General features: G+C 40.9%; 1 protein-coding gene across 1 annotated transcript in view; it reads right to left on the bottom strand.

The window, feature by feature from the left end:
- Positions 1-20,590, bottom strand: part of LOC143296744 (tRNA (32-2'-O)-methyltransferase regulator THADA-like) — a 45,955-nt gene that overhangs the window by 18,827 nt on the left and 6,538 nt on the right. The window contains exons 8-23 of the mRNA XM_076608810.1: positions 18,835-19,457; positions 18,344-18,453; positions 17,230-17,316; positions 16,611-16,812; positions 16,050-16,143; positions 15,286-15,459; positions 10,452-10,616; positions 9,750-9,859; positions 8,850-9,040; positions 6,654-6,802; positions 5,723-5,878; positions 5,164-5,300; positions 3,362-3,499; positions 2,331-2,435; positions 1,530-1,640; positions 107-350 (exon numbers count right to left, since the gene is read on the bottom strand). Of these exons, the coding sequence (XP_076464925.1) occupies positions 107-350; positions 1,530-1,640; positions 2,331-2,435; positions 3,362-3,499; positions 5,164-5,300; positions 5,723-5,878; positions 6,654-6,802; positions 8,850-9,040; positions 9,750-9,859; positions 10,452-10,616; positions 15,286-15,459; positions 16,050-16,143; positions 16,611-16,812; positions 17,230-17,316; positions 18,344-18,453; positions 18,835-19,457 (2,796 nt within the window). The remainder of the gene's footprint in view (positions 1-106; positions 351-1,529; positions 1,641-2,330; positions 2,436-3,361; positions 3,500-5,163; positions 5,301-5,722; positions 5,879-6,653; positions 6,803-8,849; positions 9,041-9,749; positions 9,860-10,451; positions 10,617-15,285; positions 15,460-16,049; positions 16,144-16,610; positions 16,813-17,229; positions 17,317-18,343; positions 18,454-18,834; positions 19,458-20,590) is intronic.

The following is a 20,590-nucleotide window of genomic DNA, read 5'->3' as shown; positions in this document are numbered from 1 at the left end:
TACCTGTGTGCTAGCTGAATCGGTAGTGTAAGCATCACTGACTTGAAGTTGTGTACCTTGTGTAATGGAGAGAGTTGCCACTCTTTACTATTTGTTAATCCCTTACTGACGAGCTGAGTGGCGGCGTTCCTCAGGGCCCAGGAGGACGACTCAAAGCTGCGGATGACGAGCTCCGTCACTTTGCCCAGGTGGGTGAGCAGCTGCCCAGAGAGGCTGGCATCGCTGAACACGGCCCTCAGCACGTTCAGGGCGTGCACCGGAGCCTGGTCCTGCGTCTGGTCGCTGTGCGCACTGGGCGGTCTGGAGGCCACCGCGTACAGTCTGCCCACCGTCTGATGGAGGAGACTGCTCTGAGGAAAGGAAGGAGGAGGAAAGGTTTGTTTTTATTTGCTTTGCTGCCCATGGAAAGGTCTGTTTTTATTTGATTTGAAAGATTAGTTTCTCACCAACACACATCTTTTCTCTTTAGTGCTCACTAGTTAACATCTTTTCTCTGCAATGCTCACTAGTTAGCATCTTTTCTCTGCAATACTCACCGATTCACATCTTTTCTCTGTAGTGCTCACTAGTTAACATCATTTCTCTGCAATGTTCATTAGTTAACTCTCTCCATACGAACGGCGAAAGAGACGACGTTAACAGCGTTTCACCCCAATTACCATCATCAAAATATTGCAAGCGGAAGGCTCTTATACCGAAGAGGTGAATGTTGACAAAGAATACCACAATTCTGACGACGGAAGCTAAAGGTTGGGTCATTCAGACACCCACTGGACATCCGAGGGGTCTGTGTAGAGGAGAAGAGAGGACTGGCCGTACTGAGTGAGTTAACCTCTTTTCTCTGCAATGCTCACTAGTTAACCTCTTTTCTCTGCAATGCTCATCGATTCACATCTTTTCTCTGCAATGCTCACTAGTTAACCTCTTTTCTCTGCAATGCTCACCGGTTCACATCTTTTCTCTGCAATACTCATCGATTTACATCTTTTCTCTGCAATGCTCACCGATTTACATCTTTTCTCTGCAATGCTCACCGATTTACATCTTTTCTCTGCAGTGCTCACTAGTTAACATCTTTTCCCTGCAATACTCACCGTTTTACATCTTTTCCCTGCAATGCTCACTAGTTAACATCTTTTCCCTGCAATACTCACCGTTTTACATCTTTTCCCTGCAATGCTCACTAGTTAACATCTTTTCCCTGCAATACTCACCGTTTTACATCTTTTCCCTGCAATGCTCACTGATTTACATCTTTTCTGTGCAGTGCTCATTAGTTAACATCATTTCTCTGCAATACTCACTGATTTACATCTTTTCCCTGCAATGCTCACTGATTTACATCTTTTCTGTGCAGTGCTCATTAGTTAACATCATTTCTCTGCAATACTCACTGATTTACATCTTTTCTGTGCAGTGTTCACTAGTTAACATCATTTCTCTGCAATACTCACTGATTTACATCTTTTCTCTGCAGTGCTCACTAGTGCGATACTCACCGATTTACATCTTTTCTCTGCAATACTCACCGATTTACATCTTTTCTCTGCCTGTGCAATCGTCTGCACAATGATGGGAAGACCAGCTGACCGCCTGGTCACTGAGGACGTCATTTCATCTTTCTCCAGGCTGCTCAGAAGCTGCAACAAGTGTCTGTGTGAGAAACGGATTCCTTCTCACAAACAGCAAACACATAGCACCATCATGAATGACATGATATTGATGACACTGACATCACATCTATTAAAGAAAGAAAAAAAATATATATCTAAAGAAATTGCTATGTTTGCCTTGGTGGATGTGGGGGCAATGTTAAATGATGAGCGTATTTTCAAGGACAACTTAGACGTCTTGAATTCTAAACAATATCAAATAATACACATATCGTTTATGTATATAAAAAAAAAAAAGTAAACAGTTAAAGCAAGTTCTTTGGGGTTTTTTAAAGTAAATCAGCATAATAGATATAATACTGTCCCACCCTTCCCCACATAATAAGTGAATCTTTCTCTTAATCTTTTGTGAATCTTCTGTCAATTTTATGGTGTGAAGTGTGATGGTCAATGGAAAATTATAAATTATCCTCGAGGCTGCATGAAGTTCACACTGCCTCCTGATCTATCATGACAGCACCATGAAAAGTACACATTTTGACGTGCAAGTGATTCTTGGACTTCATCTGTGATGGCACTCTCTTTCCAATATCAAAATGATCACACTATCTTTCACACATGGAAATGACAGCACACTATCTTTCACATGAGGAAATGACAGCACTGTCTTTCTCACATGGAAAAAACAGCACTCTATGTTACTTATCAAGACCTTACCGTGTTGAGAATATTTGCTGGGACTGCTGACAGGGTGGAGTCAGAGCATAGCATCAAGGAGACACAGAACTGCAGAAGTCCACTTCTGCACCCTTCAATGGCCCCCTGCACAACACCAACATGTCTTGTCGTGAGATCATGTATGAACAGACACACTGTTATCATAGTCATTATCAGCATTGAATAGTTGATCAATACAATTCTTTTGTTCTTAAGCTTAACGTAACAGTCCAATTACTGCATTTTACAATGTACTTTGGATTATATGGCATATCCTCCCAATTTATAAGAATTTCTGATTTTGTCAATAGATAATGCACACAATATTATAAGATGCACATGAATATGATAAGCAAGAAGTCAAGCACTGACTGGTTGATTGCTGTTGCTACCCCGGGGCTAGGCTGAAGCAATGAAGCCCTGACGTAATCAATTTTATTATCTACTCTGTCAATCTCTACCTTCTTGAATCTGTTTTCTCCATACTCCTGGTGTTTGTGAGCTTTTTATTTTGATTTATGGGCAGGTTTCATTCGTTTCTATCACCACAGATGTCATCTTTCTGGATTTGGAAATCAACCTCAATATCATGATTCATTACTCATGGCAACATTTTGACAGATTTTAATCATACATAGGCACAACATATTATAAAGTACATGTATTGAAGTTGAGGGAAAAAGTATTGCATTACACTCTGTAAAATATGATATCACTCTATGGAACACTGATAAATTGGCTAACAACTGAAAATTTAAGTCACCTGAAACATGTATCATATACACAATCATACATACACAGATACTGATGAGTATGCACATGCACATACACACAGCATCATGCACCCACATAGACATAACATAAATTCATGTACACACATTTGTGCACACCTTTCTACACACACACACACACACACAACACACAAACACACACACACAAACCGTGTCTAACCTCTGGCAAACCAGCATGAACAATAACAAAAGTGAAAGGCATCTTCGCAGTTGTGAGCACAGACAGACAGACAGCTGTACCCTGTGTCGGCAGTGGGTGAGCACCCTGAGGAAGGTCTCCCCAATCTGTTCCACCACCTGGGCAGTAAGGGCACACCCTCCACCACTTCCACACCCCACTCCCAGTGCCGTCACCAGGCCCAGGCAGGTGCAGCTCTCCTGTCAACCACATCATTTAAATGACATTTTGATTTAAATGGACGGGCGCAATAGCCGAGTGGTTAAAGCGTTGGACTGTCAATCTGAGGGTCCCGGGTTCGAATCACGGTGACGGCGCCTGGTGGGTGAAGGGTGGAGATTTTTACGATCTCCCAGGTCAACATATGTGCAGACCTGCTAGTGCCTGAACCCCCTTCGTGTGTATACGCAAGCAGAAGATCAAATACGCACGTTAAAGATCCTGTAATCCATGTCAGCGTTCGGTGGGTTATGGAAACAAAAACATACCCAGCATGCACACCCCCGAAAACGGAGTATGGCTGCCTACATGGCGGGGTAAAAATGGTCATACACGTAAAAGCCCACTCGTATGCATACGAGTGAACGTGGGAGTTGCAGCCCACGAACGCAGAAGAAGAAGAAGAAGAAGAAGATTTAAATGGTTAACAGGTGCAACAGCCAAGTGGTTACTGGGTCTGACTTTCAATCTAAGGGTCGCAGTTTCAATCCCGAAGATAAGATAAGATAAGATAAGATAACTTTATTATCTCCAACTGGAGAAATTTGGTCAGGTGCATTATCACAACATAGACAAGTAAACAAAATGGGGACCATAACTGTAAAAGTCAGCAACAGCTTTTACGAATATTACGAAGATACAAATGTAAAAAATATCACATACATCGTTTCATACATACATCCACACACTGCAGGTAATAACTAGTATTCTTAATGTAAAAACAGAAAGAATTAAGAAACATTATTTGAATATAATTATAAACATAGTTTACTATACTGCACATTGATTATAATAGACAGATAAGAATAAAGATGAACTGCGGAAAACCACAACAAGATAATCAGCACACACCCGCACCCCCCACCCCACCCCACACACGCGGATTACTTGATTAAACAAGAGTAATAAACATAAGTTCTCAAATAAAAGCATTTCACATATTCGCTTTTAAAAACATTGCAATTAATTATTACATCGTAATTATTAAACAGAAATATATTTAGAATATGGACGTTAGCATTAGACATATTCCATTGTACATTCATCCTGCATATTGCACATTATTCCTCCAACATATTGCACATTCATTATAACCAATTGTCACGAATTTGTGCCTGGTACATGAAGGGTGGTGATTTTCCTATTCTCCCAAGTCAACATATGTGCAGACCTACTACTGCATGAACCCCCTTTTGTGAATACACACATGAAAAAGATCAAATATGCAGAACACGATGGGTACATAAACTGAACAAAACTGCCATACACATGCATGTCTTGTGATGCAGGAACATCTTTCACACCCAAAATTATGGTATTTTGGATCAGTAGATAACACAATGGGTTCAAGAAATGAAAAAAAAACTTATGTATACATGTCCAACTGCTCATGAAACTTGTCAAACAAATAAGTGTTTTGCTTATGACTATTGTAACAGCCATATCATATGGCCCTTCTGAGCTATGAATAACACAGCTGACTGAACAAAGTATATAACAGGATAAGCAGCATTGACTTGAAGTTGTGCACCTTGTGAATGGAGAGAGTTACCACTCTTTACTATCATATAACAGCTGCCAGCACCTCAGATGTGCCCACACCCTTCTATCATTTCTGTTTTATAGCATTTGACTCTTTGCGCACCTTCAAATTGAGCCAGCACCATGACAACAGCAGCTGAAATTCAGGAGAGAGAGATGATGTCACTTCCTGCTCTGCAGCACCATCTGTCACAAGCTGCTCCAATGCCATCCCCATCTGTGCGAATGATGGACAGTTTCCTGACAACATGAACAGCAGAGCAAATGATCATGTATACTGACTTCAATCAGATGGGAAGGAAGGAAGAATACTTAACTGGGAGATGAATAAAAAAAAAAAAAAATCAAAACTGTAAAAAAAAAAAAAAAAATCCTATCTGTATTCACCTCAATTTCATCTAATCAATGCATCCATCAGTCATAAATACAAACTGTGCATGTGTTTGTGACTTTTCTGTGTTTATTTTATACTTGTGTGAGCTAACATACTCTCACAAATGTATACACACAGACAAAGACACACATACCCACACACGACACACACAAACCCATACATTCATACACCCCCACTCATGCACACATGCACAAACATATACATACATTCAACACATACATACACACACACACACACTACACACACACCACCCACCCACCTCACTCACCAGTCTGCCCATTAGCCAGTATATTCAGCACCAGTGTGACAGTGGAGGAACTCAGCATGACTGTCTGGGACAACACTTTCTGCCAGTCCTCCAGGTCCAGCCGTCGACAGGAGCTTTGCTCTGACTGCAAACACTCAGAGAGTGCTTGAAGCAAACCTGCAGCACGCACACACACACACACACACACACACACACACACACACACACACACACACACACACAATCATTCCTTAAAAAAAATTCTTTATTAAAAAAGGTTCAAGGTCCCGTTCCCTTTTATGGTCAATGGGTCAGTCAGTTCCCACTCACTGTGTCAAAGGCTTGGCATGTGAAGGTGGGGTCCAGTCCACCCCTTCTACTGCTTTCACCTTCCCCAGCTGGTCACCCATTCACATCTGGGTGCTGTGAGGAAAGTCGAAGGTAAGTGCCTTTCCAATGGACTCAACATCATGCCAAAACAGGGCCTAAAACTCTGATCATTGGATCTTAAGTCTGATGACATTCTGATTTGGCCATGGTGCCAAAATGATTGCTTGGAGACAAACAAATAAACACATTCACAGAAAAGAGTTTGAAACCAGCCATGACAAATGAATTTGTCTGTATTACAATTCAATTGTTAGTCACCATCTAAAAAACAAACAATCTGATAATGCTGCTTATGGGAAGTGTGTGCAAACATCTTTACACGTGTCAATGTTATTTTTTGAAAGATGTTGAATGACTTGAACTATCAGATAAGAGATCACATTCCACACAAACACCTAACGCACGGAAAGAAAGGACACACACACACACACACACTCACACACACACTTTTACACAATCTTTTACACAAACATCTAACACACAGAAACAAAGCACACACACACACACACACACTCTCTCTCTCTCTAATCATCATCAACTAACCACCACCAAAACCACAAACCATGTGTGGGAGAAGACTTGGACGCTAGCAACACATCCACTTCTGCAGCTTTCAGAGATGACTTAATCTTGTGAAGAAGGACGTCGCTAAAGAAGGACATACAGGCTTCGGATTTCTCGAGCTTCTCTGATCCTTGCTCTCTTACAAACCTGTAAAACATTCAGCAATGTAGCAGTGCTACAGTTAACTCACCTTAACATCGTGAATCACCCAGCAAAGCTATCAAACCAAACTACTGTGACACATACAGCAATGTAACAATGCTTAGTCCTTTCACCACTGAAAGAACTACAGCCTATGCAAATAAAGGTGGCAGAATGGCTGCTTATCTGTCAATACAGTGCTCATGAGGGTCTCGGTTCCAATGTTAGCCTTGCCCTTCCCCCCAAGTTCTACTGAAAAATCAAACCGAGCGTCTGTTCACTTGGTTATTTGGAGCATTCTGTCTAATACTTATCAACTAGTGAAACATGACTTTTGAGCTGTTGACATAAACAAGACATGCAAAAATCATTTTGTAATCTTGGAACAGTTTGTTTAATACTTATCAATTTGTAAAACATGATTTTCTAGCTGTGAACATAAATGAGACATGCAAAAATGTGCAAAGAAATGTTTGAACAGCCATCCAACATTTGGAAGTGACATGGAAGTTAATCAACAGTTGTGTCACTGTCCTAGTTGTTTATTCTGAGCAAACTGTTTGATTAATTGGAAAACCAACACCCAAGCACTGCCAAAGTGTAGGAGTGAAAATATATGCAAATTTTAAAAAAATGTCAAATGAACGAGAAGAAAAATGTAATGAAAACACACTGATATGTGGTACAGTTTTGCCAAGTTAGCAATAGATAAAGGGATGAATGAGAAACTTTTGTGTGGCACAGAAAAAAGACTGGAAGAGACTATATGGGACTCACAGACTAAGACAGCAACAATGAGAGAGGAAGAACAGATGGATTAACACCATGTATGAATGGAACAAACACCAGACAATTAACACAACAAAACATACACAATGCCTTGCAGTGCAATAGAATGCAACATAACACACTGGAAAACAAAACAAAATGGAACACAACAAGAAATTCAATTAACTCTGTCATACTTAACCTATAAACCAAATATAGAAACACACACACACACACACACACGCACACACACACAAACATAAAGGTTAAAGATCTCAAAGCCTTTTATGGTCATAGGGGCAGTGATTTCATATCTGGGACTTGGTATACAAATATGGGGCGCAATCCTCTTTCCCCACTGCTTTTAACTCACTCCGGACGATGGAATGCTACAGCGTTCCTGATGTAAGGTAGCGTTCCGGACGATGGAACGCTATAGCAGTTTCGACAATTAAAATTTTTTCCACGTTTTCCTCATGGGATAGCATAACAATTGCAGCTACAACGGGCATTGTGAACGTGTCAAGGGTCAAATGGAAAGTTTCTTCATGAGATTCCATAACAACACACTCCACATTGAGCCAGCGAGTTCAGGACCCCACATGACAAGCTAATCTGCATACCTATCAAAAATGGCGTCGCAGGCCATACAAGTGGACATTTTTGGAGCAAACTAGATCACGACAGCGGCTTTTACCACTGCTGAAGTAATTGAAATGCTCCAAACTGAAGGTTTCGACATCGACGAAGATGATAAATATGTTGAATAAAGTATCTGCAGTGAAGAAAGCTACCACAAAAAGGTACTGACAGTGACTCAGCTTCTGAGAGCAGTGAAGAGGGAGGGGGGTGGGCATTCACACGATGTGAAGAGAGGGGTCAGTGGGTCAAGTACAGGGAGTTTCATTCAGTTACTTTATGTTTTGCATTTTTTGTGATTTTTTTCCTAACCCTAACAAATGGGTGGTCTGTAGGGAAAAGCAAGGGAGAAAACTAAAACATTCGTCAGGAGTGAGTTAACCTTCCCCAAACGAAGTCAGGTACTGATTCACACATGGGTAGAGTGAGGAAAATCAGAGTAAAGTGCCTTTCCCAAGGACACAACACCATGCTGGAATGGGGCCTCGAACTCTGATCACTGGCGAACATTACATCAGAAATCCAACACCTGTTTTTGCCACAGCAACTCCTCCAAGCACACAACAAACAAACAAACGTTTTTAGTCTGCACTAGTGGGTCACAGTTAAGTATGTGTAATTAAAAAATGTTTTTAAAAATCCTCACTTTTCATACACCAGCCTGATCAGGAGAGCTCCGCTATGATTCTCGTAGGCCCGTGGACTGTCGCACAGACTCAAACCATGCTGCAGCAAATGGTTCATAAGGTCAAGGCTGTCTGGCCCTGTCAAGCATGAACCAGTGCTGGGTGTCCATGGGAAGTACTTGCTTAGAATGTGAATGGCTGATTCCTGGATCTGTTGATGAGATCAAAAGTTGAAAAAAACATGTGAGGTAATAAAGTAAAGACAGGGAAATGAAATGGCAAGGGGGAGACAAATAGAAAGTGAGGGATAAAGGGAGAGAAGGTGGGAGAGACGCAACAGAGACAGACAGAAATTGAGTTAAAGGGAGGAAATCTTTACATTCTTTGACATTCCATTATCTGTCTCCTCTTCTTATTCAACAACTTTCCCTCCTCCTCCCATGAAAAATACACATGCATGTCTGCATGCACACACACACACATAAACATATGCAAACACACAGTCACACACACACACACTCACATACACAAATGCACACATGCACACACACACATATGCACACACACACAATTTTTAAAGGATATTCAAAATTCGAATAACACAGGACATATTCCCAGTCAGGTGATGCTAACAGATGATGAATATATACAAACAAGATTGGTAAAATTTGTTTATGAATGCTGCTGCAATTTACTGCATTAACTGATTGATTAATTGTGTGTTTTTCATTCGTTCATTCATTTACCATTGCACTTGTGTCTTATAAACCTTACGGTTTCATGACAATAAAATATATTCTATTCTATTCTATTCTATTCACACATATGCACACACACACACACACACAAGTGTGCACACGCGCACACACACACACACACACACACACACACACATGTGCACACACACACACACCCCTCACCTCATCAGCTCCATCCACAACACAGTAAAGGAGACTGGTTCTGTTGTCTGGTGAGAAGAAATCCCATAATCCTTTGCTTTCAGCATATTTGATCAGAACATCTGTTGGGCCTGAAACACAAAATGAGCAGTATACAAAACACATTGTACAAAAACAGGTATAAATTCCCAACAAAACAGCTTCTTCAAGCTGGAAATGTACATCAGAATACATCTGACATATATGTTAAACAAAAACATGATTTACTGTAATAAAAAGTGTGCTGTTAGAAATGCACTGAAAAGGAACAGCACTCTTAAATCATGCTTCTGATAATTCAAGACAATGTAGTACAACAAAAACAAAACAAAACAAAAAAACAGCAACAAACAAACAAACAAAAAAACAATAAAAAAACCCAACAAACACCAACATGAATCTGGCTAATAGGGTAAACACTTAAGAATAATTGAAATCCCATTCATTGAAATAAGAATACATGCACTCAATAATTAAAAAAAACCAAATTATCTTTTAATCAAATGTAAGACATGCTTTTGACACTGAAGTTAGTCTTAAAGAAGGAAACAATCTGAATGCACATCTAAAAAAAACACACTGAAATGTTTTCATAATGTTTCATGTATATGCACACACACACACACACACACTCACCTACATGCACACATATGTCCACACACATACACACACACAGCAACCAACCTTGAGCTTTTCCTTTCTTCGACCCATCAGCCTCAACAAAAATAACAGTCTCAAACCAAGCCTGAACAATGTCCAAACAGGTGCGACGACGCTGGAAGCACGCCCCAGGCACTACATTGTTCATAACCAGTCTGTACAGCCAGTCCATGAACCTCACACAGTCATCTGCAACATTGCACAACATCTTCAATAACCACAAATAAATGCTGACCAAATCTTCTATACCTACCAACTAATGATGCCTGAATCTTCTATTGTTGTCTGTCTGTCTATCCCATGGTCTCATAGACCGTGGGGGCACCACACAATTAGCAACCAGCTGCCTCCATCCTTTGCGATTGTCTGTCCTTCTGAATGTCTCACTCAGGGTTAGACCTGTTCACTTTGAGATGTTGTCCCCCCATCTTTTCTTCTGCTTGCCTCTTCTCCTTGCTCCCTGTACTGTTCTCTGAAGAAAAGTCTGGGCCAGCCCTGATGTATGCGAGACGTGGTCATACCACTTCATTTTCCTTTCCTTTACAGTGGTCAGAAGATCATATGGCCCACTAGCTTGTTTGAGTCTTCTACGCACTTCATCGTTTGTGATGTGGTCCCTGTAAGTGATGCCAAGGATCTTAGGGAAACATCTCATCTCTAAGGCCTGCATCTTGTTCTTTAGTTCAGCTGTAAAAGTAGAAGTCTTGCAGGCATACAGAAATATGGAAATGACAAGGGAGCGCATCAGTCTTATCTTTGAGCTGGGCGTGATGTTGCTGTCATTCCAGAAGGGCCTCAGTTTTGTTAGCGGTCTTGATGCCTGAGCTATCCTGGAAAGCATTTTTGGTTTGAAATCCTTTGTCTGAAATGATTGCTCCGAGAAAGTTGAAGCTTTGGTCAGTTTCCAGTTTTTCATCATTGATTCAAATAACAGTGCTGATGCCATTGGAGTTGTTGGTCATCAGTTTAGTATTCTTTGTGTAGATCTCCATTCCATAAACTGCAGATGTTTGTCAAAGCATTCCACCAGGTTCATGAGCTCTTCTTCATTCCCTGCCAGTAGTCAATGTTATCGGCAAAATGCAGGTTGGTGATTGTTCTTCCATAGATGCTGACTGTCCTTTCATAGTGTTCAAGTACGTCAGTCATAATCCTCTCCAGGGAGATGTTAAAGAGAGTGGGAGATAGTAAACAGCCTTGTCTAACTCCAACAGTTATTCTAAACCAGTTTCCAATGCTGCCATTGAAGTTGAATGCGCTGCTGGCCTTCTCATACAGATGCTGTATCACCTGGCGCTGATGTTATACAGCTTCATAGCTGCTCACAAGGCTTCGTGCCATACCCTGTTGAAGGCCCTCTTAAAATCCATGAAGATGTGAGGTTTTGCTGATGTTGTAGGAACCTCTCACACAGTATCCTGAGGTTGAAGACTTGTTCTGTTGTGTTGCACCCTTGTCTGAATCCAGCCTGTTCTTCTGTCATGATCTTTTCTGCTTATGTTTCAATCTGTCTGTAATGATTTTAACATAACCTTGCTCGGATGGCTTATCAGGCTGATGATATGGTAGTTTTAGCATTGTTGAAGATTGTCTTTCTTGGAGAGAGTAATGACAATAGATTGGGTCTATGGTGTCTGTCATTCCCCAGTCCACCAGATCTTGTTGCAGTTTGTGGTGCAGGTGCTGACCATGGCTACTCCCCTGCCTGTACTAGCTCTGCCAGAAATTTGTCCCTCCTGGCAACTTTCCAAACGTCATAGCTTTCCCTGCTGCCTCAAATTCTCGCAGGATGGAGTACTCGTCGCTGTCATTTGTTAAAAGGACATTCAGTACTTCTGGATCCCCTGTGGCTGTACAGCTCTGAGCAGTACTCAGTCCATCTATTCAGGATATCCTGCTCCTCCATCAGACAGTTCCCTGCTTAGTCTTGGATAATTGTGGAATGCCCTTGTTTGGTGCTTGTCAGATCTTTCACAAGCTTGTACGCCTTTTTGCTGTTGTTGGCTTTCAGGCTGTCTTCAGTGTCTCGGCACTGCTCTTCAGTCCATTTCTCTCCTGCTCTTTTCATGCTTTTCTTGATTTGGTTGACAGCTACGTACTGTTTCGACCTGTCTACCTTTTTCTTCTTCTTCATCAGCTCTCTTCTTTTGTCACATAGGTCCAGGACATCTGTCATGACCTACTGTTTCTTTGCTGGCTGAAGTTTACCAAGAATCTCACTGGCTGTTTTGGTCATTGCAGTGTTAAAGGTGTTGATCAACATATCCATGTCTTTGTCAGTGTCAGCATCGGAGATGGTGAGAGGAGCAAATCTACCTCCAATCATAGCTTGGAAAGCCTCTGCTACTTCAGGATCCTTTAGTTTGTCGAGGACAAACTTGATTTTTGTGTGGCCCTGTTTTCTGATAATCTTCCAATGGAGGCAGAATGTCATCATCACAAGGTCGTAATCACTTCCGACATCAGCCCCTGGGAAAGTTCTTGTCAATGCTCACACGGGACTGGAATTGCTTTCTGACCATGGTGTAGTCTATTTGGCTGTGGTGCTCTCTGTCTGGGTGGTGCCAAGTCAACCTTCTGGATGCTTTGTGCAAGCCAATCGTCTTCGCATTAACAAGGTTGCTGTATCTTCTGCACCCATCAATAAATGATGTCTGAATGTGTGATATCCTTCACCACCAAATGCTGCCTGAATCTTTGATAACCAGAGCCAAATCCTGTCCTGATCTTCAATAACCACCAACAAATGCTGCCTGAATCTTCTATACACTACAACAAATGCTGCCTGAATCTTCTATACCCACCAACAAATGCCGCCTGAATCTTCTATACACTACAACAAATGCCGCCAAACTCTTCTATACCCACAACAAATGCTGCCTGAATCTTCTATACCCACCAACAAATACTGTCTGAATCTTCTATACCCACAACAAATGCTGCCAAAATCTTCTATACCCACCAACAAATACCACCTGAATCTTCTATGCCCTCCAACAAATGCTGAAAAACTCTTCTATACCCACCAACAAATGCCGCCTGAATCTTCTATACACTACAACAAATGCTGCCAAACTCTTCTATACCCACAACAAATGCTGCCTGAATCTTCTTTTCCCACAACAAATGCTGCCAAACTCTTCTATACCCACCAACAAATGTCGCCTGAATCTTCTATACCCACCAACAAATGTCGCCTGAATCTTCTATACCCACCAACAAATGCTGCCTGAATCTTCTATACCCACCAACAAATGTCGCCTGAATCTTCTATACCCACCAACAAATGCCGCCTGAATCTTCTATACACTACAACAAATGCCGCCAAACTCTTCTATACCCACAACAAATGCTGCCTGAATATTTATTGCACTCCCTTTTTGTGAAGGGTACAAATGTTGATTTTTGTTGGATACCATCCCACACTGGATTCCGTTATAACGACCAAGCAGATAGGGCAGCAAAAAGGGGAGCAAAAAATCATATAGATAGTATAAAAGTATATTGCCCATTGTCATACAAGGAAATAAGCAATATACTAGAAAGAGACTTTTATAGGTGCTTGAATTCAAGTCTAAAACCTCGTCAGTTGACTCTCTCAGACTTTGGTCCGATTCGCAGACCAATTCTGAGCTTAGCTCTCAGACTATTATCAAATTCATTACGGACCAAGTATTGTTCTAATGTCAAGTGTATATGCTTTAATAACCTGACAATTGAGCATATAATTTTTCACTGTAGCTTGATGAAGCCTTTTGTACACGAAAGTGTGTCTTCACAAGTGACTGAGAACGTTGATGTTTTTGACTTTTTGCATTCATTATCAGTTGTTTCGCTTGTCAGTTTAACGACTTCTCTTTTACGAAGTCCTTTAAGTAATTTCCTGTAACTGTATTTAGAGGGGTTTTTTGTTTGTTTGTTTGTTTGTTTTGTTTTTCTTTCAAATTTCACCCACATTTTTACCCTCATTTGCCCAGTTTCCCCCAACCCTCCAATCATCCACATCTCCCACCCCTTCTAACCGATAATACTCAGATGCATTCATAAATACTTTTACAAAATGTCTTCAATCACCGATATGTGTGACGGGACATTAAACAAAAATTCCTTCCTTCCTGCTGCCTGAATCTTCTATACCCACCAACAAATACCGTCTTAATCTTCTATACCCACAACAAATGCTGCCTGAATCTTCTATACCCACCAACAAATGCTGCCAAAATCTTCTATACCCACCAACAAATACCACCTGAATCTTCTATGCCCTCCAACAAATGCTGAAAAACTCTTCTATACCCACCAACAAATGCCGCCTGAATCTTCTATACACTACAACAAATGCTGCCAAACTCTTCTACACCCACAACAAATGCTGCCTGAATCTTCTATACCCACAACAAATGCTGCCAAACTCTTCTATACCCACAACAAATGCTGCCCAAATATTCTATATACCCACCAACAAATGCTGCCTGAATCTTCTATACCCACAACAAATGCTGCCCAAATCTTCTATACCCACCAACAAATGCCGCCTGAATCTTCTAAACCCCTCAATCTTCTACACCCACCAACAAATACCACCTGAATCTTCTATACCCACCAGCAAATGCCACCTAAATCTTCTATACCCGCAACAAATGCTGCCAAAATCTTCTATACCCACCAAAAAATGCCACCAAACTCTTCTATACCCAACAACAAATGCTGCTCAAATCTTCTATACCCACCAACAGATGCTGCCCAAATCTTCTATACCCACCAACAAATGCCGCCAAACTCTTCTATACCCACCAACAAATGCTGCCCAAATGTTCTATACCCACCAACAAATGCTGCCTAAATCTTCTATACTCACCAACAAATGTTGCCTGAATCTTTCTCTTGATGGCAGTGGAACAACTGTCTCTGACACGAACAAACACCTTTCTGAGGCTGGTCACCAACTTTTGGCGGAATGGAGCAGAGTCCACTTTCAGGCAGTGCGGTAAACATGCTTGAAGTAATCGTATTTCTACTTCTCCAATGGGCTCTGCAAAATAGTGCAAAAACTTTGGTACTAAAGTGGAAATCAAGTAAGCTGATCGTTCAGTCTCACATTTAATTTCACTGCCTTTTTAAAATGTTTTAATAAAAAATTGTTATTCAAATGGCAATAAATACGCTGATTGTGCATGAATTTACTAAAATGGAAATGAAGTAAACTGACTGATCATAGTCATGCATTTAATATAATTGCCTTTTTATCTATTCTGGGCAATATAATCCAAGGAAATGTATAAACACACAAACATATGGACATGTGTACAAAACAAAAAAGTATTTAAATGTACATGTTCACATACACACACAAGTATATATACACGCACAACCAGGTTCACTTAATTTTTATATCAATAGTGTTCCAAACATTTTCTCCATAGTCCAAATGGCTCTTTGGATCAGCATCATAACATACAATTCTAAAAATCTAATAATCTTTAACTCTCATATTTATCACTCTTTGCATTCACACATACACAGCCACACACACACTCATGCATATGCACACAAGCATGTATGCACACACGTACACAGCCACTAAAACTGAACATCAGCTTGCCAGCCATAAATAGCATTTACCCGCTTTTTTCTGTGTTGTGGATAACAGGAACAGGGCTTCTGAACATATGTCCTCCTCATCACTGTACAGAGCCTCTGTGAGTAGGAGTTCTGGCTGAAAAAGATAACGTATGTATTTACACAGAATGAAAGTATGTTCACACAGACATATGCACACAGATTTAAACAGATGAATGAAATCATCGTATCACTTTTTATGAGACTCATTTTAAGGACACTGTAGCTGATCACTCCTTTTCACCACAGCAAAACCCCTGAAAATGGAGTATGGCTGCCTACACGGCAGGGTAAAAAATGGTCATACATGTAAAAGCCCACTCGTTTGCGTACGAGTGAACATGCGAGTTGCTGGGCACAAATGAAGAAGAAGAGGAAGAACCAAAGCAAAATGTCTTTTGAATCTTCCACTTACAATGTAAAAGATATTAAAAAATGTGTGTGAAAAGACATGAAAAAAATGAAGACAAGTCAAAAAAACAAAACAAAAACAAAAACAAACAAACAGAAACAAGAAATTTGCATGCTCTATAAAAAGTAACCAGAACACAAAATGATGAATACCAGTGTTGACAAATCCAGCTCAGCCAGAGTTCTGACATTCCTGCAGACGGCCACCCAGGCAAACAGAAGCTGTGAGTGCACAGAGTGATCTCCCTCAGCCTGCAATTTGCCCACAAGGTGGCGCTGAATCAGAGATCCTGTGCTTGGCAAGATCTTCAATGTTGACGTCAACCAGTATGCACACACTTTGTTTCTGATGAGGCTGAAAAACACAATATACACATACACATGCATTTAAGCACACACACTCACACATATGTCCATGCTCACACAAACATTTATTCTGCCATGTACAGTATATAGCAAATCACTGTATGGTACATAGCAAATCAATGTATATTAAACTGTCACATTCACGAATATAACTCAATCACCACCTCCTCCCTGAGCAAATTTTCTTCAGTGTGAACAATGGGTTTTCTTTACGTTTACTTTGAAATGCTGAGATAACTGCTGTGGAACTAAACCTGAAACAGTTCCAATAAAGTAACCAAATGTTCTGTGCCCTCCCTGATACCATTAACTTTGTGTTCTGAAGACCCTATACCGCCCTGGTAACAAATGCTTTTGCTGATGTGCAAAGCTGATGAAATATAGAAAACAGAAGCGTTGACCACACCTGTCAGAATTTGTCAGACCTGCCATCATTGTAGACAGCCAGGTGTTCTGCCACCTTTCTGCCTGGTCCTCTTCTCTGCATTTATCTCTGCATGTGAAAGAAAGGATACACTTACAGTAGCAAACCACCAAAATAACACACTCTGAAAAACAACATAAAAAAATAACCATACAAAATAAACCAGTGGCACTTACCTTACCTTAAATCATTTTTTGTACACTGACATGCACTAAAAATAAAACACAACAGGAACATGTACTGTAACAAAGGAAACATTCATTGCTGCACGCTGCAAAAACACACTAAAAATATAACACACACACACATATGCACACGCACAATCACACTCAAACACACACACACACACAAAAGAGCAGCACTCCCACAAAGTATGAAAATGTGGACCCGACTCCGTTATTCACAATCCTTAGACAGAAAACTGCCTCCCAGAGGTGTTACTGATCACATAATTTGTGTACTCCTTGTTATCTCATAGCATGCTCTTGATAAAAGATTGTGATTATATTCTCAAAATGCAAGAAATGTTCAGCAAACATGATGTGACTGATACTGTTTTGCAGCCAACGCTCGTGTTCAGTGAAATGGTCATGATGAACAGGACTCATAGCGCTTTTGTGATTTCCCACTTATAAAGGATGGTTTCTGTGCCAGGTATCTTGAAACTTGTGTTTGCAAAGGGTGTGTGAAATTTCATGTCCAAAGTGTTTTGTTTTCTTTGTTTTTCTTTTTTGGTTGGTGAATCAGTCTATCACCAGTTGATTGACTAAACGCACATCAGCATACACACATGCACACACACACACAGAGTCACACACACACACACGCACAAACAGTCACACACACACACACACACAGTCACACCCACCCACAAACAGTCACACACACACACACACACGCACAAACAGTCACACACACACACACACAGTCACAACCACCCACAAACAGTCACACACACACACACACACACACGCACGCACGCACACACAATCACACACATACACACAGTCACACACACACATATTCCTGCAAACCAACACTAAAGGAACTGACCAGATGAACCACAGACCAAAAAGCTCAAGCACCAGTGGCTGACCTGATGGAGAGTAAAAACGCAGTGTACACATCGCTGGCCAGGGCTGCCAGAAAGCTGGCCCCCATACACTCCAGTAGTTCCTGCTTCAGGCTCTCTTTCTCTGTAAGCAACTGGAAAATTACACATAATTCTTATCATGTTCCTGGGTTTGCAAGTGGTGGGCATACACACACATGTGTGTGAGTGTGAGTGAGTGTGTGTGTGTGTGTGTGTGTGTGTGTGTGTGTGAGAGAGAGAGAGAGAGAGAGTGTGTGTGTGTGGCTTTCTGTGTGTGTGTGTTTGTGTGTGTATCATGTGTCAATATGTGTTTGCTTATGTCTGTGTGTATGTGTGCAAGTGTGTATGGAACTGAGTGAAGAGTGTGACAATACATAGATGATTGCTGAGTGTATTTTGTTTGTATATGTGTATCAGAACAGCTTATCAAAATGGACAAATGCGCATGGATATGCCACTCCTTCAACAACAAAAATAATTCTTGTCATACCAACCTTATCAGTGTTGATGTAAGGAATAAGGAGACCGAGGGGTCTGTAACGAGAGCGAGCGTACCACGGAACTTGCACAGATTTCATCATTAACTCCTCCGCCATGCGAGTATGGTCACTGCGACCATTCTTCACCTCAGCATGCCACACCTCCAATAGAGTCTTCAAAGTCTCACCCACAAACTCCGCCACCCCATCCACAGGGCTGTCAAAGTTAAGCCACACTCTTTTCAGCGTCTCTGACAAGATCACGGAGTCCTTACCCATTAAAGAGACATGTTTTCCTTGACTGGCCAGCAATGGCAAACAGGAAGACAGCTTTTGAGTCCACAGGGACAAGAGCTGGAATGACAAATACTGGAACTCTGTGCCTGAGTCACAAAGGTTGCATACATTTGGAAACAGACTGAGCAGAAAGGTTTGGCTCTGTGCTGATCTTGTCACAGAACACTGGGAGTCTGAGTTGCTGAGGTTATCAATTTCACAGCATAAAACATTCTGGGTTGATCCTAAAAGAACGCTGCGAAGAACAGCAATTTCTGCAGTGCGGTTCAGATGTTGATGCTGAGTGTCGTCAGTTGTTGCAGTATGCAGATGAAGGTTTGATAGCCTGAGCAGATGTGCATCTGAAATAAAAAACAAAACAAAACTTTTTGTATGTTTCAGTCAGGATTCACATGTACACAAAATTTGGATACTTGAACTCTGATAAAGATGTATGTTTTCTGAAAACTCTATACAAGGAAACACAGACCTCTAGAAAAATCAGTACACACCACATACACAATACACACAAATGTCTTAAATCACAATTGTGGATTGATGCATAACAAAAGAACAAAAACACATATACTGAGACACCATGTCATTTTCTTTTTATTTTATAGTGGATGCAATCTGATATTTTCCTATATAAATTTCTGTCTTTTCAGATAATTCATTTTTTTCTCTGACAGATGTTACCTTCAGAACAGAGAATGATGCAGTACTTACTTGATGAAGGTGAAGTAAACAGGATAAAGATTTTTAAAATATCTACAGATAAAAACATGCATGCTCAAACAAATGTATACATGCAAACACACACAAAAAAACAAGCAGCCATTGTACCAACATTTTGTTGTGTTTCAGTATCAAGCAACTGATCCCAAAACTGGTTAAATTTGCCTTCAACATTCTTGAAATATGGAAAGGAATTGATCAACAAATTAATTAACATCACAATATGTGACAGGGGCTTGATGTTAATCAACCCTGTGACTGCTGCTGACAAATATGCTTGTCAGTGAAGGCTGTCACCTCACTGAGGTAGGTCAGGATATCAGTCACCTTTCTTTATGTGTATTTATTCATCCTCTTTGGGTTTCGTTACTTTTGCTCAGCAAAATCAGTTTCACCATTGATAAGACCACAAAAAGTACTAACTGCACCTCATAGTGGAGTGATGGCTTAGAGGTAACGCGTCCACCTTGGAAGTGAGAGAATCTGAGTGCGCTGGTTCGAATCACGGTTCAGCCACCGATATTTTCTCCCCCTCCACTAGACCTTGAGTGGTGGTTTGGACGCTAGTCATTCGGATGAGATGATAAACCGAGGTCCAGTGTGCAGCATGCATTTAGCGCACGTAAAAGAACCCACGGCAACAAAAAGGTTGTTCCTGGCAAAATTCTGTAGAAAAATCCACTTCGAGAGGAAAAACAAATAAAACTACACACAGGAAAAAATACAAGAAAATGGGTGGCGCTGTAGTGTAGCGACG

Source organism: Babylonia areolata, chromosome 21, assembly GCF_041734735.1.
Source record: "Babylonia areolata isolate BAREFJ2019XMU chromosome 21, ASM4173473v1, whole genome shotgun sequence".
Taxonomy (NCBI): domain Eukaryota; kingdom Metazoa; phylum Mollusca; class Gastropoda; order Neogastropoda; family Buccinidae; genus Babylonia; species Babylonia areolata.
This window is presented reverse-complemented; position numbering and strand designations above follow the sequence as displayed.